General features: G+C 41.2%; 1 protein-coding gene across 4 annotated transcripts in view; it reads right to left on the bottom strand.

The window, feature by feature from the left end:
- Positions 1–13,211: 13,211 nt before the first annotated feature.
- EPRS1 (glutamyl-prolyl-tRNA synthetase 1) overlaps positions 13,212–18,453 on the bottom strand; it is a 52,699-nt gene continuing 47,457 nt past the window's right edge. For all 4 annotated transcript variants that reach the window (XM_054980708.1, XM_054980726.1, XM_054980716.1 and 1 more), the window contains 3 exons: positions 17,622–17,700; positions 14,197–14,261; positions 13,212–13,567 (listed from right to left, as the gene is read on the bottom strand). In XM_054980708.1, the coding sequence (XP_054836683.1) occupies positions 13,417–13,567; positions 14,197–14,261; positions 17,622–17,700 (295 nt within the window). In that variant the 3' untranslated portion in view covers positions 13,212–13,416. The remainder of the gene's footprint in view (positions 13,568–14,196; positions 14,262–17,621; positions 17,701–18,453) is intronic.

Here is an 18,453-nt window from a genome sequence, read left to right as displayed (position 1 = left end):
TCTGATTGGGGCACTAACTTGTCTAGAGGAGCGGTATATAAGTGCAGTTTTATTATTTTTCTGCATGAGTGTGGTTCCTGACAGGAAGGAGGCAGGCCCAGGGCAGTGATTCAGTGGATTTAAATATGAACCTCCTTCAAGAGCTGAAACTTTGGACACATGTCAACATTAGAAGTGACTGAACCAAGACCTACAGATTACCAGAGGAGGCTACCTGGAAGGATGCAAGTACCTCATGCAGAGATTTGTCAGCCTTCTTGTGAATGGGCTGTTTGTAGGGGTGCACCCCAAAAAATTAGTATTATATGGCACTGGTATCTGGAATATCAGATATATCCAGTGTTCCAGATATTCACATCAAAAATACCAGTACAGTATAAGGATCCTGGTTTTATTTGGGAATCTGAATGTATTTAGCTCCATTATTCCCTATGGGTGAAACTATTGAGGGGAGTGGAGGGGTGCAAAATCCACCAAAATTTCAGTGAACATATTCCTTCCTGTCCACTACAGACCCCCAAGTTTCAAAAAGATTGGACCAAGGGGTCCAATCCTATAGGCCTCTGAACAAGGTGCCCCCAGCCACTCCCCATTGTTTCCTATGTGGGACGGGGGATTCCAAAGCTTTCCAGGTCAAAGAAAACTTAACCAAACACACAGGGGCAGCCCCTTGCTAAAGGCCAGGCCCAATGCAAGTTGAACCAACAAAGCCCAACAAAATTAATACCAAACTAGAGAATCCCAGCAGAACCAGTGTCAAACCAGAGAATCTCAGCAGAACCAATGGAAGCAAGGAATATTGTTGTGAGCCAAACAGAACCAGCATCACTCCTAAAAGCAAGGCATAAGCCAGGGGCAATGTGAGAACACCACAGAACAGAACCAAATATCAACACATCAACCACACAGCAGCAGAACCACCAGCCTGGCACAAGTATAGCCAGACACCTGACAATGGCAAACAGAAACACGCACACACAGTATGTTGATAAGATCTCACTTCCCAAGGAAGGTCTCAGAAAGAAAGAAGGAAGGGTAATTTTGGGTTATTCAAGTTCTCTGCAGTCTTCACAGCTTACATAGTCACTGGCCCAGAGCAGCCTGAAGGCAGAGCTGCAGCAGCTGCTCTCCATTACAGGCCTTCCTGTTCCCCCCACCCCTTGTAAATTTGGAAGTTAACATAAGAACAACACAACACTGCAGAATGCACGAGCTTCAGTTTGGGTGTCTCTGTGGGTTTGGCTTCTGCTTGTTTTAAAACACTGGCAGTGCCGTCTCTACTTTTCACTTTTCTCAATTTTCTGCACAGAATTGTGCTAGGGTCCAATGAGTATTCTGGCTGGGCTGGGGGTTGTTTTCGTTGTTGTTGTTGTGAATAGATTTCAAGTTGCAAATATGGATTTTATGTAGTATAGTGGATTTTATGCAGAATATAAACTGTCCTTTTGTTTTTAAGTTTGGGGGAAAGCATTTTTCTACACCTCTACAACACAGACACAGAGAGGATGAAGGCATGCTCATTTCACTGACTCTCAAAGTCCAGAGCTGGGAAACTGAAAAGCAGCAAGGTGACCTTCAGAAAGAGCAACCCCTCAACTCAGGGGAACCAGTGAGTGCAATGAAGGTTGACAATGTTGCCCTCATGGAAGAAGATATTCTCACTCTACATGCTCATTCATTCGTTCGTTTGTTCGTTCATGTCACTGACACTCAGGGTGGATTACACAGTGTGAGATTAGTACAGTCACTATCAAAGACAGTTCCATACAGTGTCAAGGACATTTCCATAATGCCATAGGGTAAGTAAACACAAGTTTATGATGACATAACATTAGCAAGAATCCAATACAGAGTTGAAGAAATGCTGAGACAGAACATAAGCAATTCTAGGACTGACATTAGATAACATGAAGAACAGGTAGCACATATGAGCACATATTTAAAACAACAGATAACATGTAAGGAAACAGTGGTGAAGTCTATGGTCCCTAACTCATTAGCAAATCATTTGAGAACCCTCCGTACAATATGAAATCCTTTTTCAATCATTTGTTTTTGCATCATTTGCAGAAAACCAGGAGAGTGGGGACTCTTCTGAACTCCTCAGACAGGCTGTTCCACAGGGTAGGGGCCGCCACAGATAAAGTAGAGGTCTTGGCCCAGTAGGTCAGAGGACAGGTGGTGCACAACTTGCAGGTAGGCCCTGACTATTGGTTCCACTGTATCCTTGCTCATGTGCCTCACATTCTCAAAGGGACTATATGTACATCCTCGATGGCCTCCATCTCCATGGATATCTTGTGAGTGGCTGTGGAAGAAATCTGCTGGAAGGGGAGGTGCAGGGGCTAGCAGAGTTGTTCTCCCCCTTCTCCCCCTCTGCTGACAGAGTGCCCCTCTTTGCCTGTATTCACTGCACCCACAGATAGAGCTTGTCTGTCAAGATGGTGAGCTTCTCAGCCCGCTCAGCAATACTTCCCTTGATGCACAGGTCCTACATGGTCACCAACATGTACCACTTGTTCTCAGTGGGAAGTTGCAGGCAGGACTCAGTGCCCTCTTGCAGCGTTCTCACAAGCATGGACCCAGGGGGCAAATTTCTCCATCTTTTCCTCTTCTGCCATGTCCATCCTCTCCTCTCCGGCTTCTGCCTGAAAAGTCTGCTGCTGGTCTCAGAGGAAACTGGGGAAGCCGCACTGGTGGCAGTCCTCTCCTCCAGTTCTCCTCCTCTCCTCCAGGCACCTGTGGGGGCGGCACTCTTGCAGCTGACACAGCAAAGAGGAAGCTGCAAGGCCTCTTGCTATCACCAGCCAAACCAGAGGCCAGAATGGTAAAAGGCAGCTGAGAGGCAGGTTTCCCCACAGATGGAGGAAGAGCCACAGCCCTCCCCTCTATACTCCTACTTTTCTACTTTGCCTTTCCCCCAGGGTCCTTCTGGACTCCTCTCACTCATTCTGTCTCTACTAGTACTACTAATACTTTCAATATAGGCCTAGCTGAACTATGATACACTAATTAACATAGCACTAATCTACAAATTTTTCCCCTGGCAGAGGTTCTTTCTCTATGGGTCTCATCTAGTCTGCTTGGCTCCCTCTCACTGCTGCCAGCAACCCTTGCTCCCTTAAAAGCATGCAGCAGCCATAGGGAGCCAAGCAGGCAGGCAACAACAAGAAGGGGCCAATTGCGCCGGCAGTGGTCAGAAGGAGCTGGCAGCGGTAATAGACTTCTTGTCCCTCTCGCCCCTGTCAGCATGCTCCCCTTGCTCCCCTAAATGCACTCGATGGAACTCTCTTGCTATTTGTGATATCATTCATGTATTTTTTTCAATATAACACTGTACCTTTAAATCTGTAAATTATGGCTGCTTAAGTGCATTTATATGACATGATGAAAATCAGAACCCCATGGCAATGGTCCGTTGGCTCCTTTAGTTTCCAGGAAATGAGTATGGTGATGTTGGAATGATTGTAAGTATCAAGAAAACACATGGTTTGAATTATGGAGTTTTTAGTAGTGCAATCTTTAATATAACATCATATGATTTTAATTACAGTGCATGTGGATTTGAGCCTTTGAAAAAAACAGTGTCGAAACAGGAAAGTAGGCTGGCAGCACCCGTCCGGCTTGTACAGCCCAATTTTTGGGTGGTTTCAGCTGTAACCATTAGGCAATGTTGTCGTTTGAAGATATTCAGCCGCAACCACAAGGCAATGTTGGCATCTGAGGATCCTCCACATAGTTTTCAAGCTCCATACAGATGTTAACAGCTTTGAAAGAGAACAAGATCAAAGAAACTATAGTTTACAACTCTGGAAATTGGAATCGGTTATTTAAAGTGAATTGGAAGGATTGGACACTTTATGAATATTTATGATTATGAATATTTATTGGTGTTAGACTAGTTGTATTTTAGGTATTTATTGTAGTATATTTATCACATTTGAGCACTTGCACTTTTGTTTGAATTTAAAAAATTACAAAATAAATAAAAAATTATATAATATAACCTTCAAGGTCTGTAAGCTGTTTGGGAGTCCCCTAAATGCTCTCGGCAGCCAGAGGGGAGAAAGGCAAGCCAGCTTTTAGGGTGTCTCCACACATCAGGCGTCTTGTATGTTTTGGCTCTGAGACTACCTATTCTAAAAGCTGTCTAATTGTTTTGGGTCTAACCTGGAGATGGAAATACATTCTCTTATTTAAAAACCTTATTTAAGTTATGTTATTATTTTAGCTACACTAGCAAGAAGCTTAATTCCTCTTTCAGAATCAGAATTCCTCCCTTCTTGAAACCCAGAGACTAGTACAGGTCAGCCAATGGCTACAAGTACTTCTTTTCTAAACCACTTGGCCTCACTGAAGCCAAGAGACCAAGAGCAAAGTGAGCAGCCTAGTTAATTTTTTTTTTTACTATAGGCCTATTTATCTATGTGATAACACCAGAACCCTTTGTAATGCCTAAACAAGCCTTGTTAGGGAAAAACTGTTTTCCTAAGCTCTAAAATTAATTTGTGTTTTTTACAAGGCCTACACCTCACCTATGTTAAAACCTTATTAAAATTTAGCAACAATCACAACTCAGAACAATCCAAAAGTCCACTACAGGCTAAAATGATAAGCAACTGCAGTGCAGAACAATCACTCTTTAATTCAAGCAAAAAGCCATCTGCTCTCCCTTGCCAGTATTATTCAGATATATTTTCTGTTCAGGAATACCAAATTGCACATCTCTAGTTATTGAAGTTTATTGGAACTTTTAATTATTTTTAATTACTTAATTTGTTTCTCAAGACATACCAGCATCTCCCTGCAGTGCTGCTGTGTGCCCAACAGACGGTCTGGAAATTACTGGCCTAATCAGTAGGGTTTGCCAGGACGTCCTTTGAATGAGACTGAGCTACAACTGAAGAAGCCCTCTCTTTAAATTTCTTTATCAAGAACTCACTATATGTGATCTTAGACAAGCCTGTTGCTCTCTTTCTCATCTGCAATATGGAGCTAATAATATTAACCTACCCAATAATACCAAACCAAAGTATGAACAGCTATTCATTGAACTACTGGAAGATATCTATATTTAGGCAAGTGACAGGATCTGGCAGGGAGATTTAATGAAGGGCCTGGAGGAACATCCAAAAATTGCTGGAGATCCAAAGGAGCTTTCCTTTGGCTCTCCCACACACACGTCAGGCTATCATGATGAGAGCTCCATGGAATAAAAACACAAGTTTTTAAATTATTTCAATGATTTCTAAACCCATTCATTCATTTCATACTATCCACCCCCTCTCAACGTTCCCTCCTTCCCTACATCTGGTACCCTCTCCCTGGGAAAAGACTGTCCCACTTGCATGGTGGCCACCAGAGCAAAGCAGGGTACAATTGTTTGGTGGCTGCCAGTCCCAAGCCACTCTGGGCCCAGTGGTTCAGTGGACACCAAGCAATGTTGCCAGCAGAGGACCTCTCAGCAACTTGGTTTGTTGTCTGCCAGTGCCTGAAGTAGCAGCAGAAGGAAATGGGAGTGCAGCTAGCAAATTTTAGTAAATCCTAGAGTGTTATGTGACATCACTTGCAGTTTTCACCAGAAGTGACATCAGCATGCTGGTGTGATCCTTGGTGTACCAGTTCCTGCCCCTAAACACTCCTGGGGGTGCTGACTACAGCCTAATCACCGCTTTGCCAGCCTGGCCTGGGCCCAGTGGTATGGTGGCTGCCACCACAGGGCTGGGCTGGGTGTGTTGCATGGTGGCCACTGCTGCCAGGCCAGGCTGCATTGTGCATCTAGTGAGTTTATATTAGTTACCACTACATCTGTTCCCCACAAGTCTTCCTCCATCAGGGGACATAACCATGGAGGATGAGCAGGACTTTTTCGTGTGCTGTTTTGACCTCCCAGTCCCCTCTCCACCCCAGCTTTGCTTTATATAAACCAAGGCTTGGAATGTTTGGCAATGTTAGTGTGGTTGCCATTTTTGTTGCCATCTTAAGCAACATATTGTTGCTGGGTTTTTTGTTTATTTGGTTTTTAGGTTTCAGATTTTCCACAAACTGCTTTTCTTCCTTGGGACTTCGTTTAGATTTGTAAAGAGATTTCCTCGGTCTGTTCCTAGCACAATTTTGCAGCTTTGTCAATAAAATCCTCTACAACATGGTTCAGAAACAGATACATTGATTAAACAGGGAGAATTAGATCCTATACTTTGCAAACAGGAGGGATATGTGATGTCTGCAAATTTCCCATCTTATTGTTGATACTGTAGCTGTTTTGGTGGTACAAAGCGAAAATGTAAAAAGGCAGCAAGAATCCATTTTTCACATATTGGATCTGACCTTGTTACTATCAAAGCATTTCTTGATGGGAGGCACAAATATACATGGCCACAATGGGCTGAAGCAGATAAACAGGGCTATACACTGAATGGTAGGCCTTTATTCCAAGTTCTCACACAATTCTCAGGTGTACAATCCTTTTGTTGTTGTTGTTTTCTCAGATTCCAGTACACTCCTGACAAACCAGTCATCTGAGCCTACTGTCATGAGCACAGCTTGTAATTCAGCACTTTTACTGCTCACAGCCCTGAAGTTGTAAAGGCCAAATGGAATTCTGTATTCCTAATGTATTTTAGGTTAAGCTATAGTCAGGGCTTTTTTTCTGGGAAAAGAGGTGGTGGAACTCAGTGGGTTGCCCTCGGAGAAAATGATCACATGGCTGGTGGCCCCGCCCCCTGATCTCCAGACAGAGGGGAGTTTAGATTGCCCTCTGTGCCGCTGGAGCGGTGCAGAGGACAATCTAAAATCCCCTCTGTCTGGAGATCAGGGGGCGGGGCCACCAGCCATGTGACCATTTTCAAGAGGTTCCAGAACACCGTTCCACCACGTTCCAGCTGAAAAAAAGCCCTGGCTATAGTATAGCCTCAATGGGTACAAAGTTATAAATGTAATAAGTATGCTTGTTCTGTGTGGTAATGATTAAGTTTAAGTGGAAACTATTTTGTTGTCATTCTAGAAAAGGAAGTTTAGAATACACATCTTCTTGTCCCCATGTTTTCAGAAGTATTTTCTTAAACCATGTGCATTCAGGCAGCGAGTAAGCCTGTGAGCAGCACACAACCTGTAGGAGGTGGTTAGAATTCCACTCAGTTATTTGCTTGAATAGCTCCCCTCTCTGTTTGAAAGGATGAATTGCATTTTGCCATGATTTCTAAATTAGATACCTTTGGAGTTTGGACTGTTTCCACACAGATGTTTTCTTCTGCCGTGGCTACAGCAGTGCTGCTTTTGGGATCATCTTCTATTCACCCTGCTTCACTGTAGCCTTTCCCAAAAGTGGGCTGCCTCCACTTAAATATAATCTATGTATCTCATTGATACTGCAAATTCAGAAGCATTCACAGTGGCAATGGAACATGCATACAGCTGTTTTCCCATCCTTTCCTTGCCTCATCCTCCTCAGCCACCATTTCTGTTCTTCACTGGAGGATTTTTTAAAAAAACATAGGTATTGCTAGTTTTCTATAGAGTTATAATGTTATGATTTACTTCCAAAATATCCTAACTTTCAGTTTTCATTTTTTAAAGAAACTCTTTTCTTATAGAGATATATCAGGAAAGGTGCAATCCCTTATAACTTTGCAACAAAAAGGACAAAATGCTTACTTTTAAAGAATAAAACCTGGGAATTAATATAGTGTTGTAACAATCAATATAATGTTTCAGTAATCTGTCAATTACTAGTTGTTTTTTAAAAGCCTGAAAACAGACCTCCAGTGGGAGGACGAATGTCAGCCATAAGGGGCTGATGCAAGGAAAATGTGAGGAAAACTTCTGTGTGGTGGAGCAGCCTTGGCTCCAGGTACAGACAAGAAGAAATCACTGTATCTTTTATCAAGCCCACAAAGTGTTCTGACAAGGGGAACTACATTCCCCTCATTCATCCCTGCCCCCCCCTGCCCCAGCTCCACCGGTGCTTTACCTCCCACATGCTGGCTCCTTCACCCCTCTGGGGTAGCTCCAGCTTCACTTTCTCCTTCCCACCCCCTAATCCTGGTTGTAGAGGCTGTTGCTGTAATGGAGAGTGTCATTTTGGGTCGATAAGAAAACCGAATATGCCTCCAGATCTCCAAGGGCCTTTTTTGCAGTGTTTGTGCATGCACATTGTTCTTAACATTGTGTATGTATTGGGGCAGTATCCAAACCTTTTTTTTTAACCAAACCAGATTTTTCTGCAGCTCTAGCTTTGTGGAAACCATAATTGTTCATTGTAACTTGTCTTAGGACGGCACTCTGCTATCTGGAAATTCTCACTACTCCAGTCAGAGGCTGGATCAGGCATGTGAAGAAATGCATTTCATGCATGCTGAACCAGCAGCTATTATGAAGCATAATTTGCTGAAGGACCCAGTCCTTACTTACATCTCTTTCTGTTAATGGAAATTTACAAGATACTTAAAGCAATATTAAATTAAAAGGCAAACAGTGACGATAGTGTGGGCATGGCTTCAGCTTTCCATATACGGAATGGCCTTTAAAAAACAGAAACCTCGAAATGGGCTTGAACAGTGCCATGGGGGTGAGTTATTTTCCCACATAGAAACAGTGCTGGGTGGGGGGTGAGTTATTTCCCTGTTTTTGCTGCTCCACATGCAGAGTACACATGGAGCAGCAAAAATAAGGAAATAACTCCCAGCACTGTTTTGGCATGGGAAAGAGGTCTTGCAAGGGAAGGCAGAAGCCCTTTGTCCCCCTTTGGTGTGTTCTGTCCCCATTTGGGATCTTCTTTATTTTTAAAAAGCCATCCCAGACAGCTGCTGTACAGTTGCAATGAAGCCACATTGGGAACCCAGACCCAATTCTTTAAAACACCACACATGTAGGTTGGTACTGAGCCAAGCTACAAGTGACGCCTGACACAGGTTGGACACTTGTCAGCTTCCCTCATGTTTTGATGGGAAATGTAGGCATCCTGGTCTTGCAACTGTAATGGACAGCCAAGCTGTAAAACCAGGACGCCTACATTTCCCATCAAAACTTGAGGGAAGCTGACAAGTGTCCAACCTGTGTCAGGCGTCACTTGTAGCTTGGCTCTAATAAGTGACCTTAAGTTGGCCACTGTCTTTCAGCCTAACCTTTCTTCTTGAAGGATGGGGTAAAAAAGAAGACAGGCAGAAAAGTTTTTCTCAAAGGATTGTAAGGCTTGAGATTCATCTGTGCCATTGTGCCGTTTGAACTTTCCTTTCCTGCTTCCCCTCACTTTTTCTCATGTGCAGCTTCCATTTCACACCATGCTTGCATAAAGAACACAGAGCGGGACCACAAGTGACGCCTGACACAGGTTGGACACGTCAGCTTCCCTCAAGTTTTGATGGGAAATGTAGGCATCCTGGTCTTGCAGCTTGACTCTCTGACTGCTGTCCAATGGACTTTTCAACTATCACTTGTCCAACATTCCGCCAAGCTGCCTACATTTCCCATCAAAACTTGAGGGAAGCTGGCAAGTGTCCAACCTGTGTCAGGCGTCACTTGTGGTCCCACTCACAGTAACCATTAAGGGATAAAAGACTACAAGAGGGACCCACTGCAGGCTACGGGGATTCAACTCATGACTGGAAGTGATTGTAGTCACAGCCTTAGAAGAAAACTTGGTTAGTCCCCTTAGCGCAAGAAGAAGAAATAGGAAGTGTTCTACCCTCAAGGACATCTCCCCTGGAATAAGCACAGCCACCTGGCAGAACCATTTCTTACCTTGTTGCTTCTTTGCCTTCTCCACCTTGAATTGTTTTCAGTCCTTCCTTACTGACAGGATCCAAAAAATAGCAGTTAGCAGCAACTGCTCTCTGGAACTTTGGGAATTATCCTTGACTGTTTAATGGGGAATTCTTTTGTCCTACTTGTTATTTGACATTAGGTTGTAGCTTCTAGAATTCTTTTGTCCTACTTGTTATTTGATATTAGTATGTAGCATCCAGAGTTTGGGGCATTCTCTCTGCTTACCATCATCAACAGATTCCAGAGTAGCCCATTTAGTTTTAAAGTCTGCTGTTATAAAGTGGGTGAGGACTGAGTGAAACTCTTACACAGACAAGACTGAGATGGTGGTTGGTGATCCTTAAGAGTCTTGCTCAACAGTACCTTTAATATGGGGTGGGGGGGGTGCACAGAGAATTATCAGTTTAGGGGAAGAATGTGAGTAATCTCAGGAGTAACAATTTTTTTTTGTCTGCAGATGGTTAAATCCCAAATATACAGAATGAGCTTGACAACAAAACATTAATATAAAGGAGTGCTAGTTTATTTTCTCTCCATAACATTCTTCCAAAACTGATTTTATTCTTTCTTTATAGCTATCCACTAGGTCCTTCCTATAGTAAAAGTAGCCACAACAGAATTAGAATGATACAAAACTGGGAGGCAGCAATAACAGATGTTGAAATGAACCCCATTATGCAACAATCAATTCATACTAAAATGGCCTGCTGAGAACAGAGATTTTGAAAATACTGTTTCCTAGATTGTCGTAAGAGTCCAGAATTTGGCTCTTCTATATACCACCCTGCACCTAGATTCTCAAATGGAGACTGTGATCCAGATTGACCCTTTTCCCAAAAGAGAAGAACAATGCTTCTGTCATCTGTTTTATTGTAAGGACTGACTATTGCAACGTGCTCTGTGTAAGGTTGCATTGGCAACTACAATCTATGCAAAATAGTAAAGAGTCCAGTAGCACCTTTAAGACTAACCAACTTTATTGTAGCATAAGCTTTTGAAAACCACAGTTCTCTTTGTCAAAGAGAACTGACGAAGAGAACTGTGGTCCTCAAAAGCTTATGCTACAATAAAGTCGGTTAGTCTTAAAGGTGCTACTGGACTCTTTACTATTTTGCAACTACAGACTAACACGGCTAACTCCACAGTCTATGCAGAAAGCACTGGTTGTCTCTACACAGAAAAAGGCTGCCACATGGGTACATCAACTGCACAGTACAATTTTAGGTGTTAGTCTTAACCTATAAAATTCAAACCTGGGATCGCAGGGACACATATGTCTTAAACCAACAAGAGAGACAAGTCTATTATGATCTTTCCTGTTATGACTCCATATCTGGGAAATCCTCTAACCAAAGGCTTGCTCAAAAACTAGGTGTTTAATAGATTGTGGAATTATGAACATTTTTAAAATACTGGATTGGACCCCAAAGCACTGCAAGTAGAAATAAAATGGCAAGTGGTGCTGTTTTGCAAATGTGGGTTCAAGCTCATGCTTCTAGTGTGCAATGACACAAAGGGAAGAACATGTTTGGATTTAATCTCACTTTTCTCACACAATACGTTAGCACAAAGAATAGAAACAGCCCTTCTGTGTGTGTAGAAAATGGCTCCTTTAATTTTATTAAATCCACTAATGGTGAAGTTTTTGTTTCTTAGATTTTGACGTTTCACTTTACAACAATTTGAAATAAAAGAAATAGCTCTGAAATGGTTGCATGGATGATCTAATAGTACCACCTCTTTATTTTATATTTTACAGATCAACACTTCAATGGTGAATACTAGTCATAGTCTTGGATCCACTGCAGAGCTTCCATCGATGGGAGGGCTTCTACCTATGGTCAGGGGACCCCTAGGATCAGCATCTCAGAGGACATTAGGGGCTACAATGGGACGGAGATAGCAAAGTCACTTTCCATGGATAGAAATCCTTTCCTTAACAGAAACTCTGTCCTGGATCCAACTCAACTCCTTGCATCTACAGGAAGGATTCCAACATTTGCCTTGCCGATTCATCTGATCAAGGCTGCTGTCTGCACTGTGGTAACTATGCATCATTGATAAGACTGGAATAAAAAGTAGAGAGGAAAAGAAGGCTGGCTTCTGAATCAGTAAAGCTTCAAAGAAATAAACGGCAGATTCAGAACAGCTCTATTTCAAAAATGCCATTGCTATTGCATTCAAATACTGCCTCTTTTGATCAAATTGACTAACAGGAAGAACTTTTCCACTTTGATGTTTCTAAGAAAAAACTTTTCCACTTTTATGTTTTTTACATGCCATGAGATCAATAAGAAGGCAGAATTAGGTAAAGAAAGCCAAGTATCTTCCTGACATACGGTACATAAAAAGCACTTTAAGGAATCAGAGAAAGTGCTGTAAACAAAGAGCATGATTCAGTTGTACCTGAGCATGTTCGATCTTACCCACTGAAGCAAACAGGACTCAATACATGCTTAGACTGGATTGTGCCCATGATATTGATATTGTTGCATGGTCATAAATTCCTTTGTCTGCCAGAGATCCAGCATGATATAATGGTTAGTGTTGGACTAGGATCTGGGAGACCCAGATTCAAATCCCCACTCTGCCATGGAACTTTGAGCTAATCACACTCTCTCAGCCTAATCCACTTTACAGGGTTGTAATGAGGATAAAATGGAAGAGGGGAGAAAAGTATAAGCCATTTTTGGTTCCCACTGGAGAGAAAGGTGGAGTATAAAATAAAGTAAAATAAAAAAACAAAATAAACTTTCCGTAACATTTGAACAAGAAATCCTATCTGTAATCATGATGAATACATAAGAAATGTGTTAGCCTTTCAGCTTCCCAGAGTCCTGTCTCTATTGTATGTACACAGTTATTCCTCCAAACATTCAGAACAATATCAAAACAAACCTTCAAACATCAATGGGCATAGGATTGCACTGTTACAAAAGAGGGCGGGATTAATAATACTCTGTTGTTACCCTCTACAACTGCATGAATTCCTTACTATTAATGAGATCAATTGTTCTGTGGTGTATTATGCTCTCTACACTTGTTAGTTTTTGAATAATCTCTGTAAGTGTTGGGGTCATTTTTACTCCCAACTGAACTGAACAGGAAAGTGGAACAAATATACAAAATGAAGTTGATAAAATTACATTATTTCCCTGGTGTCTTTGCTGTTCTATTCCAACACTGCCAAAGAGAATTGAATGAAAATGTAGGTTATTTTTTTCTTCGAAGTTGATGTAATGGTCAATGAAATCCCTATAGACTTTTTCTACTTCTCTACCTTACTTGGTGATCAATTTGACCCCAAATTGTTGTTGTTCAGGTGAGGATTTAAGATGTCTCAAGACTCCTTGTTATTTTACTTGCATAACTGATCCCAGCCTTTGTATATATGTTATCTACCACACACATGACCCAGTATCCTCCATTAAAAGTAAAAAGAAGCCAAGTAATTAATAGCTGACAATCCATATTTATTATTAGAGATATTGTATACAGAAAAATCTGTGTATCACTGCTAGGATAAACGATTGAAGGGCTTTATTAATCATTGTTGTTTTAAAAAGTAACAAAACCCAATAGGATCTGGGAAGATTTTATTCTGTTTTAAAAAATTGAAGACTCAAAAGACAAAGAATACTTCCAGCTAGCAGGTTAGTAGCTACGACCAAAGAGGGTGTAGAATTTGGCCGGTTTTTTTCCACAGACACATTCTACTCCGATCTGCAGTGAAGAGAGAGGCTTGAAGGGGATACAGAGACTTTTTGCTCCCATGGATGGAGCACCTGGCTCCAGGTCTTGATCTCTGAAACACAAACCAGATTTTGTTTAATTTCCACTTGACAAAGTGTTATGATTTACTTTGTAGTTGTGAGCTAGGACAAGGAATCATGTATGAAGTGGTTACCTTGAATAAATCCAATAACTTTTAAACAGTAACAAGAAGCATTAACAGAGAGAGTAACAAGAGGGTGATATCTGTAAATTTGGAGGAGAGTTTAACAAGGTGAGGGTGCTCTTAATTTGTGGGGATGTGGCACAATGACACCCCCAGGCCTTGTGTGAACTTGTTTTGCAGCTGATGGGCTAGGATCCAGGGTGGCGGCTAACCCTAGTTGACTGCTTCATGCTCGTGATGACCAGTTACTGAAGTCAGCCACTAAAGTAAGAAGGAAGCTAAATGAAAATATTGGTTCCACTTGTAAACCTAAACCCTTCCCACTTTATTGCAGGTTACACATGTCATGGAAACTCTCTCTTATCATTCTTACACAGGCCTAGTACAAATATCCCTTTTATGTTCCCTTTCTAAAACGTATCAGACTGCCTTTTAAGTTGATGGATATATATATTAATGAATACATCTCTCTCTATATATATTAATGAATACATCTATATTTTATGAGTCCCACCTATCTTTTAATTTTTTTTTACCTGGCAGTTGTTTTCTTGATCCAGTCCTCACACTCTATTTCACCACAGAATGGAATTTGCACTATCTGAAAAAGAGAAAAAACATATGGTTGAATCTAGATTATTAGGAAGTTGCTCTCTTTTCAAAAGCTCTATGGGTCCCAACACTATCCAAGGACTCAGGCATTTTGATCCTTTAGTCTTTCCCTCTCAGCAACCGTTCTTTTTATTTATGTAGAAGGACTGATGTTGAAGAGATAGTAACTGATCAGAGGGCGAAAGAATGAGGACCCTTTCTGCCCAGTTTTTGCGCAGAATAGAGTTGCCAAGTCCCCTTACCCTCCTGGCGGGAGTGGGAAGGATCCAGCACTCAGCTCAGTGTTCTTCACACATGAGCGCTTTGCACCAGGCTGATTTGGGCCCCAAACAGGCCCAATTTGGCTCCGTGCAAAGTGTGGAAGTGCACCCTGGAGGCCTGTTTCCCCACCTTTCCCCCCCCTGCAAGCCAGGTGAGTGGGGGGGGGCAGAAGGTGCTCCCACCAGAGGAATAGCAACCATAGCCAAGGATTCAGCATATTGATCAGAAAGGGAGAGGTCATCCATTTCCCATCTGCAAAAATTAATGTACTCTTCCTATCCATTCACCCTAAGTCTTGAGGTAACAGAACTGAGTGTAAACTCAACATTCTTATTTCTCCTGTGTCAAATGAAAAAAGGATTTTTTTTAAATTTCCCATTTTAGTTTAATGTTCTCACTTTAAGAACAATTTTTAGCGCTGTCCTGATGATTTTTCAAGTATCTATGGTTTCCCTTCATGAATTTCCAAGTAATAAGCATTTCTTTTTTTCCTTTTTAAACCAATGGTACCCACTTCAATCTCTTTAAGATGAGGAGTTAGAAATCACAATTGGAGAGTTTATGCATGGTAAAAAAGGCACAGGTGGAAAAGACATTTCTTTGCAATGAACTGCCACTTTCTCATCTTGCTCTGTAAATCTCTCCCCCTTGCCTTCATTTTATTAAGGCAAGTGGGGAAGAATTAAAGTACGATAACATGAAGGAGATGTGTTAAGGAGATGTAAAGGGGACAATGGTGAAAGTATTATGCACACTCACAAGTATATTCTTTCATTCTATACATTTATATACTCTATATCAGTCTCAACATGAGTTACCTGCCCAGGTTTAGAAGAGCCCAGCTAAATTACACTTCTTAAAAAGTTAAAGCAGCAGGGGATGGAGAGATAGGAATTAGAGAAGCAGCACAGGGAGAGGAGAGGAGATGTTTCACCCTTCCCCCTTCCCCACAACTCCAGCTCAGCCTCCTGAAGTTATTTGTCATGTGGGGGATGATAGAAATATGGATCTAAACTGCATACTTTCACACAATAATGTATTCATTTCCAGCCTACTTGTGTGGCATAATAATGCAACAAGCATTTGAATAAAGTGAAGAATATCTTTCTCCCCCTGACGAAGAGAGCTGTGGCTCTTGAAAGCTTATGCTACAATAAAGTTGGTTAGTCTTAAAGGTGCTACTGGACTCTTTGCCTTCCTCCCCCTAACACCAGAGTAAATGTGCTACTATGTATAAGTGCTGCATGAGTGTTGCTCTTCTGATTTAATTATGTACAAAACCCTAACTTTTCTTTTAAAATGTAGTTTTAAAGGCAATCTTGCATTCAAGGCCCCCTCTCCAAAATCCAATCAGCAGATATTTTAACTGTTGTGTTATATATTTAATTTAAGAGAGACTGGCCTCAATTTTGAGTTCCAACGCACATGCACAATTCAGTTGAACTGCAGGCATGAAGAGGGCCAGATAGGGTTATTCTTTCTATTCTTCAATCCAGTTTTAGGAGTTCTTGAACTTTAGGTGATTGTATTCACTTTTCAATAAAAATGTTTGCTATACTGTTTGCTTTCCCAGTTATAAAAGCTTTACAATCATTTGCTGCACTTGAAATTTAACATAAACCAAATCAAGACAGCACATTTAGCACGTAGGAAAGTTAATAATTTCTCATAATTCAGCATAATTTGACTGATAAAGCTTCATTCTTATTCACAAAGAGCTTAAGTTTATAAAAGAAAGAAACTTTTGGTTGTGATTCAAAGTGAATAGTAAGAAATGCTATCTTTTCTTTTCTCTTGATAAAGGTATGAAATGTGTGCAACTTACAAAACATGCTCGAGTCAATTCACCTGCCTATTATAGCTAAATAATGACCCAGTATTTAAACCATGCGTTTATTAAAACTGTAAACAAATCAAGAAATATATGCTAGTTACAAAAGGCAATCACTCAAAACATTGTTTAGGGTTAATGCCTTTTATAAACATGGAAACACTTGTGCCCAGTTCCTCCCAGGAGCTTTACGTGGGTCACATTGGCAGTATCAGATCACATGGAAGTTCCTCCTTGGCAGAGGATGTGTGGACTCCATGGCAGTCCAGATTCTTGGGAAGTAAGACTGGTAGAAAATACCCTAATCCTAAAGCCAAGTTAATTTCTGTAACCAAAGCAACAGAATGCTAAAACTGTATAGTAAACAAGTATCATGCCAGTTATTAACCCTGAAGGAGATACTTAGGAAGGCAGCTTGCTACCCAAAAGGAGGTCAATGCTGTTGTACAATCAGTTGCATTAGCAAAATGCTACTGTAGAACTAGCAGTTGAGCATAAACCACTCCCAAGATAATCTGGAATGCTTCATTGCAATTACAGTACTTCATAAACTCGGTAACCTCTCGTCATCCAAAATCTCCATGTGCACTTGATGGCCTTTATGTTAATCAGATAGGAACAAGTTACTTGACGCACATAATATGATCTTTGAACTTTCACACTAGTTATAGCGTTTGGTAATTATTTTACAGTTATTCACACTGAACAATTACAGTATCTGATCAGGTACTAGTATTTATTAGGTCTGGTATGGTCATGTTATGCTGAAAAAGCTGCAAGGTGGACAACAGGCATCATTATTAGGTTCAGGGGCAACTGATCAGTCTTCTCTTTTATAGATGCTATTTAAAATCATGCAACTGAAAACTCTGCCTCAAGTAGTTCGTTATGGCATGGCTGTCACCACTAACTGTTTGCTGCACTGGAAATATATAGATGTTTCCCATCATGTGGGTCCCCTCTAGGCTAGTTTCAGCAACCTTAATGGAGAGGATGCCAGCACAGAACTTAGCCACATGTGGAAGAAGAGTTCACAGGAGCCAGCCTTCAAGGGAAATTTTTGAAAGCAGTTCATATTAATTGCACTTTTATAAAAAGTAGACTGTGCTAAACATCTCACATAATTGCATGTTTTCAGATCAGTACAAACCATTAAAGGCAAAATCATGGACTAGTCTGTGCTGATCACAAGGTTTCAATACTAATTTCATACCTGTAAAGGAGAACAAGATTGCAACCATATTTAAAACTCCTTACCTTCCCAGAATCAAGCTCTCTCTGAAATTCTTCCATTGTGTTGGCCACCACCATATGGGTTTTAAGGTCTTCCAAAGCTCTAAAGGAGAAGAGTTTCAATCAGGGTAAACAGAGACATGAATTTAGTCAAAATGTTACCTCCAGAACCAAGTTTGCTGTCTAAGTCCAGCATGTAAAGAGTTGAATTTTCACAATAAGAATGCTATTTTATTCTACTACAGTCACCTCCAAAACCAAAGCTTTGCAAACTGCATATCAAAAGGTATGGCAAAAGGCAAAAGGCATTTTGCACAACAGATAAGAGTTTACATTATGCTTATATTAGTTAACACTTGACTGACTGCTTGTTCTTCACCTTTGCCTGTACTGGGCTATTCAAAGAACAAATAGTCATCATTCTAAATTATAGCATGGCACGCTATGGCTCCATCCATTAGGGAAATCTGAATGATGCACCAAATAGTTTGTTAGGTTAAACTATGGTGATCCAGGCAGATCAATATGCATTCACAGAATACAAACCATGCAAAGAAAAAGGGAAAAAAGCTACAAAACTGGTGGGTGCTTCACCAAGAATGGCCAGTCTTTTTTGAGGTAGCTGGGAGCTCTGCAGGCTTATCAGCTCCTCCAAGCCTTCAAGAATGGGGAAAGCTATTGTTGAAGATGAGTCCGAATAGAGGCAGCTTAGAATTTTGTCTTTCGTCTTCAGACCCATCAATGAGACATTCAAGTCCAGTGCTTTAGCTGTCCTGAATGTCTGCTCTGAGAAGATCTGGAGGTCTTCATACAGGGAGCCAGAACTTTGGCTGACACTGTCATTGGGAGAAGGATC

Source organism: Eublepharis macularius, chromosome 1 (genome assembly GCF_028583425.1).
Source record: "Eublepharis macularius isolate TG4126 chromosome 1, MPM_Emac_v1.0, whole genome shotgun sequence".
Lineage (NCBI taxonomy): Eukaryota > Metazoa > Chordata > Lepidosauria > Squamata > Eublepharidae > Eublepharis > Eublepharis macularius.
The sequence above is the reverse complement of the archived record's forward strand: the minus strand, read 5'-3'. Positions and strand labels throughout refer to the sequence as shown.